The following is a 9,754-nucleotide window of genomic DNA, read 5'->3' on the forward strand; positions in this document are numbered from 1 at the left end:
TGAATGGGCGCTGCTATCGATAGGTTAGTGGGCGATGCTGCGATAGTAGTATTTCTGGTCAGACGCTGACTGCTACGACACCCCCAGACGCGCACTGCTTGAAAAAACAATTGAAAAAACATTTTTGGCCATTTGGGAACATTCTTCTGTTGAAACGTTTATTTTATAGTTTAAAGTTTGTCTCAACACATAAACAAAAAAAAAACGTGAAAGTAAACAGCTTCAAGTGACTAATGAGTGTGGCATCTTATTTACAGCCAAGTTGTGCTCCTGTTGCTCCCCCCGGGACCCGCTCTAGAAGGTGCGCGGCTGGGAGCCAAAGCCCAGTCCAACGCCTCGCATAGTGTGTGTGGCCGCACGAGCCATCTCGTACTGCTGCTCCATGTTGGAAAACATTCGCTGGCGCTGTTCCACATCGGCGGGCACTCCTGGTGCCGCTGCACCAGCCCCAGCCACCGTCGCTGTAGCTGTCGCTTCGCCCGCATCCTCGCCAGCTGCGCCCGCAGAGCTGCCATTGCTGGCATCACCCTGATCGACATGATCGCGCCCGTCCGCTCCATCCTCTGCCACACCGCCGGCAGCATTCTTGATGCCCATCAGGCGCATAAACTTGGAAGCCACCTTGCCGTCCGAATCCTGGGAGAAGTGAGCATTGCCCCACTTATTGGCCGGCGGTTCGCTCTTCTTGGAGCCCCACAGCAGCTTGCGCTTCTGCTGCTGCTCCGCATACCGATTGGCATTGATGATGCCCGGATTGTAGTAGCTGGGCAGCTGGATGGGCTTAGCGGGCGTCATGGCCTGAATGGGCGGCATCGTCATTATGGGCGGCATGCCCAGTGGCAGCCTAATGGCTGCGTTGCTCACTGGCGGCACGGCCAGTGACATCAATGAGGGTATATTTGTTGTGTAGTTTGGCGTGGGCAGCAGTCCGGCCCCGCCTCCGCTTCCTGCTCCTCCCGAGCCGCCCTGAATGGCAGCCTTTGCTTTAATCGCTGCCAGAGCGGCGGCTGCTGTTGCTGGCGCCGATACCGGCTTGGGCAGCATCATCCCTGTTCCAGCGACAATGCCAGCTGTTGCTCCAGCGCGAGACAACAGCTCCTCGCCGCTTGGCTTCTTGGAACGTCCGCCATCGCCTGCCTGCTCCTGCGGTGATCCAGAGCGGCTTCTGGAGTCGCGTCCACGATACTTGCGCGACGACGACGACGACGACTGTCCCGTGCCTTTGCCTTTCCCTGATGACTGATGATGATGATGGCGACGGCGACGATCGGGCGATGTGCCTGTCGGCGTGCGGGTTCTGGAACGCGAGCCGCGGCGCCGGCGACTGCGCTCGTCGTAGGAGCGACGCTGAGATTTGTGAGCCGCTGACGATGACATGTGTGAGCGTGAGTTTTCCTTGCTCTGGCGCTGATCCTTGCTGTGGTGCTGCAGCTGTCGTCCGCGATGGTCACCGCCTCTGTCACGTTCGCGTTCACGTTCACGCTCACGCTGGCCATGGCGATCGCGTTCCTTATCACGTTCGCGCTCGCGCTCACTTTCACGTTTTCGCTCGCGATCCTTGTCCTTGTCCTTGCCTTTGTCCTTCTCCCTGTGGCCCTGCTTAATCTCTTTGGTACGTTGGTGGCGTTGGGCGCTCTGTAAAAGGGAAACAAATCATGAGCACATCTGGCAACAGGCAACATTGCTGTCGGGTGGCAGCCTTGCACTTACCTTACTGTTATCCCTGTCCCTGTCACGCTCCTTGTCACGACTGCGTTCGATGTCGCGCTTCTCCTTCTCCCTGTTGCGTTCACGATCGCGCTCCTTTTCCTTCTCCTTCTCTTTTTCCTTTTCCTTCTCTTTCTCCTTTTCTTGTTCCTTTAGTTTCTCCTTCTCCTTCTGCTTTGGGCGCTCCTGGCGCTGGCGCTGTTTTGGCTCCTACAACGAGAAGAATAGGCAAGCCACCAATGGAAATGTTGCATACATTAAATAAACGATCCAAAGGCAATAAATCTAGGAGCTATGGGGGGAATCGAATCAGCTGACGGTGCGTCCTGGCTTCTGGACTGGCGACTCTCTGACCTCTGGCTAAGAGAATTAATTTTTCTATTTTGCTTTTTTGTTATACTCACATTCGTGCGGCTCGATCTCTCTCTCTCTTTCTTTCTCTCTATCATTATCTCTCAATTTCAAGGTCTCTTTGCCGCCACCACATGCGGTTCAGTGGGTTGTGGGTGGTGTTGGTTGAGGTGGATATGAGGTGTATGTTTGTTCGTGTGCCTGGGCAACCGACCACAGGACAGGTAACAGGACACCACTTTAATATATCACTAATAGGAGACATCGCGTCATCGATAGCAATCTATCGATCAATCGATTCGAAATCAATCAATCGTCTGGGGTCAAGTTTTGAGTTCATTTTTCGTTTCATTATTCTCATTTTGGTTTTGTTTTTGTTTGTGTCTTTGTTTTGGGGGTTTCGTTTACACAATAACAACAATAATGATAATAAAATGGTAGATTTTAGTCATTTAAATAATAAGGCGGCATTTAAAGTTGTAAACTTATGTAGAACTAAGCGCTGCCCCCGCAGCCAAACGCCAGGACCAGGACCACATGCCAAAGTGTCCAGTGTTAACAATGCAGCAAATACGAACGGACGAAGGGGTAGAGCACAGAGGGGGAAGCCAAGGGAAGCAATCGCTGCTTAATGCATCGGAAAACTGTGTCACAGCCTTCGGTTTACCGAAGTTTGCCTTTGCCGCTTCGAGAGCCAGCCTGGGTCTGAGAAGCTGGGTGTGGGAATCAGATAATTCAGATCGAATGCTAATTGAGGCAGAGGGGACATGTGCACATGGAAACGAATGCACTCCAAGCATTGGCCTATCCATTCCGACCGACCCCTTTTATTCGCTTATTTCGTATAATGAAATATTTGTTTTAAAGCATAGATTTCGTTTTATGAAACATTCATCATTACCTTATCAATGGTGCTGCTGTTGTTCGACTGGCGGCTGCGACTGCGTGTGCGAGTGCGTGTGTCGCTCCTGTTTTGTTGCTTCCCGCCGGTGACCATTGTGGACGCCACTGTCGGCGGCTGTTGTGGTGTGCTTTTCCGTTTCTTGGACTTTTCACTGGCGCTGGCGCTGCTACTGCTACTGGTGCTGCTAGCGCTGCTGGTGCTACTGCTACTGCCGCTGCTGCTGTCACTGCTACTGCCGCTGCTACTACCGCTGCCGCTGCTGCTGCTGCTGCTACTACTGCTGCTGCTGCTTGAGCGTCGCCGATGACGTTGGCGTTGCTGCTGTTTCTGGCTGCTGCTATTGCTGCCGTTGCCGCTGCCGCCTTCGTTGTTGTTCTTTTTGGCCTTAAGATGCTGATGCTGATGCTTTACGGCGGCTTTTGCAGAGGCAACGGCTGCAGCGCTGACTGCCAAAGCCGCCGATTTCGTTGGCTGTGGTGGTGGTGCCTAGGGGAATTGTTCAACTATTCAGAAACACAGCAAATTCGCATTATTTTACTAAAGCACTAGGATACAACTACATAAGTAGAGAGGTGGACAGTACGTTTTGTTTTTTTTTTCTGTTGTTTTTTTTTGTGTGTTTGTTGGGATTGAGTGTGGATGGGGGGTCTGAATGGTGATGGGTTGGACTCTTCTGAATGGAAGAAATATAACGAAAGTTCTACTAGATTCTGTCCTTTTTTTGTATTTTTGTTAGTTCATTTCGGATATCGGTTTTTCACACACACACACAGACAAATGGGATGCACAACGCACGCCTCTGGCAAAATGTGTACACAATATGACACCTGGCGTTCGATTTTAGTGCATTTTTTCGCTGCTTCCTGTAATTGTTATTTCATATATTTACCCGTATTTGATAGCTAGCTTCGTCTTGGTCATCTTCGCTGCTATAGTTGACCAGTGCCTCCATTATTTTGGCGTCCTGGAGTCACTTGAGCGCCGAAATTGGTATAAAAAAAACTTTTATTGAATCGCGAGAGCAGTGTGACCGCGGAGTTATCGATCAAATATACCAACAGACACTTGGAAATATACCAAAATATACCGTTTCATTTTCGGAATATACTGTGGATAATATATACTCTGGTCTGCTGTTTACTAAACAGTGTGCACAAACGACAACTCCAGCTCTTTTTTAGCACTGGCACACCCCGAGCCCGCCGGAATATTTAAAATTTAAATATTATTTAATTGTTTATTTGTATAAGGAAACTCGTTGTTTACATCTAGTTGAGAAACAAAAAATTAGATTTCCTGTACTTATGACTGTATTTGGTCGTTCACACCTAACCATGGTTCACTGGCTTTGGCAGCGATGGAAAGTTTTCAGTGCTCAAATCCAGCAATTCCTCCTTCGAAGTCGTTTTGCTCTTAGCTTCCGCTTCAATTTCTGCAAGCGCCTCTGCCAGCGTCTTGTACTGCATTGAGAGGAGAACATGTTTATTGACAAAGTGAATAGTTTGCATAAATTGCATAAGGTTTACCCGTGCCGGCGGCTTCCAGTCCGCCACGGCCGCCACGGCCGCCGTGGCGGCAGGGGCAGCTTCCTCCTGTGTGCTGCCGTGTCCATGCGGAAACTGATCGAATGACATTATGGCATTTGTGTGTGCTGGTCCGTTCCAACGGCGGCGCTGCTGCTGCTGCTGCTGCTGCTCCAGTTGCAATTGAAACTGGATCTGCTGCCGCTCCTGTTCCTTCAGCAAGTTATACTGCTGCTGCTGTTCCATTAACACATTTTGCCAATAAAAGTTCTGGCAGTACCACTGCTGACGGCGCTGGTGCTGCCAAGCGTAGTGGTCCAGCTGCTGCTGCTGACCCACCGGTTGTGGATATTGATATTGATATTGATGCCCGTTACTGTGCCACTGCCACTGCCAGTTCTGCCATGGCGGCTGTGCGTGAAACGTATTGTATATGGGATGGTAGGCCATGCTCATATTCAATGGCGGCTCCAGTGTGTCCCTGTAGCACCAGCCCTCGGGCAGATTGAAAAAATGCTCGTCGTACAGCGCGTAGAGCGAGGCGGCAAGCAGCAGCTCCTCGGAGGACTTCACCGGAAAGTAGTTCAGCCTGCTAATCATTTCGAATTGTCGCTTGTTCTCCAGCCAATCCCTGTTGCAGTCATCACCACCGACAACCGGCTGAAAGAGCGAACGTTGCTGCAGCTGCAATATCATTGACTCCTGCAGCACGAGCAACTCGAGCAGTTTCATAAACTTTGCCGGCAGGGCCAGTAGAACGGGCAGCATTGGGTACTGCTGCTGCTGCTGCTGCTGCTGCTGCTGCTGCTGCTGCAGCATGAACTGCTGCTGCTGGCGATGATCCCCGTAGCTGCCATTGTTGGCTGGACCCGGCTGATAGCCCCACTGGCCATGATTCGATTGATCCTGCGGATAACGCTGTGAGCCCTCTCGCTGCACCTGATAAATGGGCACCTGACCATTGCCATTGGACTGGCCCAGTGGCTGACACATGCCCAAATGCTGCTGCTGCTGCTGCTGCTGCTGCTGCTGCTTCTGCTGCTGGCAGATCATAGATTGGCCATTCTCTGTGGCGTTTTGTTTCTGTAGCGCTGCCAAGGCTTTCCTGATGCGACGTGCATTTTGCATCTCCCAGCCAATGGGATTTAACTTAGGCTTAGGCTTAGGCTTGGGCTCAGGCTGCTCGTTGGCTTCCTCCTGAAAGATCAAATTATTGGGCCATATCTGCGGTGCTTCTCCAGCTGCAGAGTTGACACTGCCCCATATATGGTCCCCGATCAGCAGCCCACCAAATTTGAGCGGCAACGGGTTGCCGTTGAATGGCAGCGAGTGGATTGTGTGGTTTAGGTCCTCAAGGCTCTTTGTTGTCTCCTCTGGCTTCGACTTGGATGTGGGTTTGTTCTTGGAAGCGGCTGCTTGCTTCTCCAATTCCTCAAAGTTAATGAAATTGTTCAGAGTCAGTGGACGAACGCGATTGGAGCGCTGCCCGTTGCGAAAACGTTGCTCATTGTCGGTCCCTGTAGTGGTCCCAGCTCCAGCTCCAGCTCCAGGCCAAGCTCTAGGCCCAGCTCCAGGCCCAGCTCTAGGCACAGCTCCAGGCCCAGCTCCAGGCCCAGCTCCAGGCCCAGCTCTAGGCACAGCTCCAGGCCCAGCTCCAGGCCCAGCTCCAGGCCCATGTTGTTACCCCAGGGCAGCAAGTCTGTAGATGTTACACGACGAGCCATAGCCGAATCTGCGTCATTATCTGTAAATATGCAACGGAAAAGAGGTTTTACATGAATTATTTTGCTTTGACTTTGCACTGTCCAATGGCTTGCCAGTGGTCACGTGTTTAACGACTCCTTGCAGCGCCCGCACTCCGCACTGACTGCGCCTTGTCTGTGAAGTGCTGTGAAACGGAGATTTGAGCGCGGCTGGCCGGCGGCACAGCAACAACAAAACAAAGAGACGCGAAAGAGGCAAAGGGAAAGAGCCGAACAGGGAGCCGAACACTGCGCGACGATCGCCGATCGGCGTTCTCCGTTCTCGGGCCTCACTTGTATCTAAGGCCAAGGCTGCGTTCACAAACTTTTTCACGCTAACTAACTGCAATCCAATGGATAATATTTGACGTAGAGTAGAGTAAAAAAAAAAAACAACAATAACAATCATCCAGCCTGTTCGATTTGCAATGTTTATGTATCAAATTTCACTCCCACCAACAACAAAAAAAAACTCATTCAGCGCAATCAGCAAACTTGCCGGGTTTCAGATCAATGGAAGGTGCTTGCTCGCTCCCGCTCCCGCTGCCGCTGCCGCTTCGTCTTTTGTTTATCAGTTTGGAGACAGTTTTGTTTATGCTACTGATGGTCAGCCGATGCCGCAACTCCACCATTCCTGTGTGTGTGCGTCGCGCTTTTGCATGCACATGCACACACACACATATGTGTGTGCCATGCATGGATGTATGTTTGCATGTCACACAGCGGCGCGGCGCCTGGCGCCTGGCGCTTGGGAGTCGAATGTCGGCGCAGGCATTCCACGATGATTTGCGGAAAGCTGCTTGTTGTTGGTTGCTGCAATAGATTCACGACGTTGCATGCTTCTGTGCCATTTCGGGACTTGGATGTGCTACGCACTAGATTGGCGCTGCACGTGGCTGCCCTTGGTGCGTGTTGGGTGTAGTCTGTGCATCCTGGATCGAAAGTGCTTCCATCACTTCGAAAGCTCTGCTGGCACTCCGGCATCCGTCGGGCAGAGTACACACACACACACACACGCACACGAGTAATAGGATTTGCCGGGAGTTGGTAAGATTTGGTTGGTTTTACCGATTAAAAGATCAGAGAAAGAAGAAGGCAAGCAATTGCAAATACATTTGCTTTGGATTTCTCTTCCTTTGAACTTTCAGCAGGTTTTTCTTTCGGCTTTTGAGCACACACACACACACACACACGTACAGACACTTGTACTTGTGCACTTGCAAAAATTGCACGGCAAGCCGAAACTAAATCCATTCCATATACCGCAATCACAATAATTTTAAGCAAAAAAACAGCGGACAAGCCTTTCTCCTGAGTGACTTTAATGTTTGGCAATTGCATTTATCAAAAATAACACAGGAAAAGTGCGGAAAAGAAAGTCGAAATTGAACTTCGTAAATATCTTGCCCGCACTTTATAGCATGAAATGCGTGGCGATTCTGCATGTGGGGGTGTTAATATTAATAATAATTAATATATTACCTTGCATTGCGTTGTTTTTAAATTGAATTCCTCGTGAAAGCGTGAAATACTTTGTCGTTCCCCAAATCTCGTCTCTTCCTTTTTGACAAGTCTATTTCGTTGTCTCTCTCGTACGCGTGCGCCCTTCCGTCACGACGCCATCTTTTTTACCGGTCAAACAGTTGATGGGCCAGTGCTGTGCAATCCGAGTTGGAATAAATCGATAGTGGCCACTATTGCTAGTGGAAACTATCGAAATCCCGATAGTATCGATAAAACCCGCTATTTTTAAACTTCATTTAAGAAAGCCAAAATGAAAACAAAACAATAATTCGAATATTTCATACACTCCCAAGAGATAAAGAAAAAATAAAATAAAGAGAACCGTTTTAAGAGGTTAATTAACTTAAGTAAATTTTACATTTCAATGTATTTTTTGTAAGAAACAGGGCCATTTAACAGGGCCACTTTGAAGTTTGTTACACTTTGAAGAATGTTTTTAACTACTTAGAAAAGATACTCACGCACACGCTATTCCGTACAACAGGACTTACATATGATTAAAATAATTTTTGAATTAACTTACCCTTCATGCTCTTCAAAAAGTTCCCCAATTGTTTTGTAGTGAGAAGAGAAACAATCGATGGTCGGCTAGATTTTCAACCATCGATAGTATCGATAGCGCTATCGATTTGTATCCCAGCCCTATGAAGTGGTAAGTTTAAATTTAACGGGGAAAAGCAGGCCTAAGTAGGCCTTTTGTAAATTAATTTCACATACCACGTCACAGGAAAGTAACAATTTGGAAATTAATTTTCTTGGTTTTCGTGTTTCGCAAAATTTTGCGGTATTTCACAGCGATTTCACCTTGGTTTCCACGCAACGGGCACACCGCCGAAGTAAAGCGCCAATTCGCGGGCATAACAGATTTTGAAGAACTGCGTAAAATTTAAAAAAATATTGTTCATGATGGCTGAAAACAGCGACAATTTGTTCCCCAAACGTGTAAGCAGCCCACCGAACGGAAAAGAGCAGACACAGCCGGTAAGTTTCGGCACAAAGTCAAAATGTACCAGAAAATTGTTGAATATTTATTTAAAACTCGCAGCCAGCCAAAAATCAGGCCACAGAGTCGAGTGATGCCACTGGACTTCTAGACAATTTGGTGAGCGGCGTGCCGCCCACCTCGTACCCGGAACAGGTCCGCGTCTCGGCACTCAACGCGATGGTGGATGAGTGGATGAACACTGGCCAAAGGGTCGAGGACAACGTCTTAGGCGGTGCCACAGCTGCCGGGAATTTGCCAGCAGCAGCCAAGAATGAGCCCAATGGCGCTGATGAAGGCAGCCCCATGGTAGCCTCACAACCCAATGACGAAGAAGTAATTTCGCTTATAAGCAGCGACGAAGAAGTAACTTCGCCTATAAGCATCGACGAAGCAGTAACTTCGCCTATAAGCAGCGACGAAGAAGTAACTTCGCCTATAAGCAGCGACGAAGAAGTAATTTCGCTTATAAGCAGCGACGAAGAGGATGATTGTATTATAATTGACGATGAGCCCGACGATGAGCAGCAGGAGGCTGCACCTTCCAGCAAGCACTAACTCTATGCTAAAACGAATTGTTATCCTATTATTGTAAAACATTTATAATTAATCATTAATCAACCACAACATTGCCCAACCCACGCACACACAAGCACACGGCTTTCTGTAAATAAAGCTACAAGCAACACAAGCCAGAAGAAGAAACAACAAGCTAAAAGAGTCTTCCACAGTAGCGTTCGAAATGATTCGACAATTGTTCGCCAAATCGTCTCTTTCCTTTTTGACAACGATCTGTCATTTCGAAAAAAAAACCTTAAGGGACAGTGCTGTGTAGTCCCAGTTAGTTTTGGCCCAGTCCTCGTGAATTGAAGTGGTAAGTTCTTGACCTTAGTTGTATTTTAATATGGAAAATCAGCCATATTCGTGCAGCAAATTCGCCGATCACATATTCAAAGTCACAGGAAAGTACAAATTGGGAAACTAATTTTCTTGTCTTTCGTCTTTTTTTGCGGTAATTTTA

At 48.7% G+C, this 9,754-nt stretch overlaps 2 protein-coding genes across 2 annotated transcripts; one reads left to right on the forward strand and one right to left on the reverse strand.

The window, feature by feature from the left end:
- Positions 1-131: 131 nt before the first annotated feature.
- On the reverse strand, positions 132-3,999 carry LOC117580855 (arginine/serine-rich coiled-coil protein 2). The gene is made up of 5 exons (XM_034267602.1): positions 3,852-3,999; positions 3,287-3,448; positions 2,960-3,232; positions 1,711-1,917; positions 132-1,635 (listed from the first exon to the last, which is right to left on the reverse strand). Exons 1-5 carry the CDS (start codon positions 3,912-3,914, stop codon positions 295-297), a joined length of 2,046 nt encoding a protein of 681 aa, XP_034123493.1. The 5' UTR covers positions 3,915-3,999; the 3' UTR covers positions 132-294.
- A 4,482-nt stretch (positions 4,000-8,481) lies between these two features.
- Positions 8,482-9,369, forward strand: LOC117581393. Its single transcript, XM_034268535.1, has 2 exons — positions 8,482-8,732; positions 8,797-9,369. The coding sequence occupies exons 1-2, from the start codon at positions 8,655-8,657 to the stop codon at positions 9,289-9,291; spliced, it is 573 nt and encodes a 190-aa protein (XP_034124426.1). The 5' UTR covers positions 8,482-8,654; the 3' UTR covers positions 9,292-9,369.
- Positions 9,370-9,754: the final 385 nt, after the last annotated feature.

Source organism: Drosophila guanche, unplaced genomic scaffold (genome assembly GCF_900245975.1).
Source record: "Drosophila guanche unplaced genomic scaffold, DGUA_6, whole genome shotgun sequence".
NCBI lineage: Eukaryota > Metazoa > Arthropoda > Insecta > Diptera > Drosophilidae > Drosophila > Drosophila guanche.

Bases quoted from the DNA above. Each gene is read 5' to 3' on its own strand.
- LOC117581393 (XM_034268535.1), top strand. From the start codon at position 8,655: ATGATGGCTGAAAACAGCGACAATTTGTTCCCCAAACGTGTAAGCAGC. The intron at 8,733-8,796 runs GTAAGTTTCGGC...TAAAACTCGCAG, and splicing joins GAAAAGAGCAGACACAGCCG to CCAGCCAAAAATCAGGCCAC.
- LOC117580855 (XM_034267602.1), bottom strand. From the start codon at position 3,914: ATGGAGGCACTGGTCAACTATAGCAGCGAAGATGACCAAGACGAAGCT. The intron at 1,918-2,959 runs GTAATGATGAAT...TTCTCGTTGTAG, and splicing joins ACAGCAGCACCATTGATAAG to GAGCCAAAACAGCGCCAGCG. The intron at 1,636-1,710 runs GTAAGTGCAAGG...TCCCTTTTACAG, and splicing joins GGGACAGGGATAACAGTAAG to AGCGCCCAACGCCACCAACG.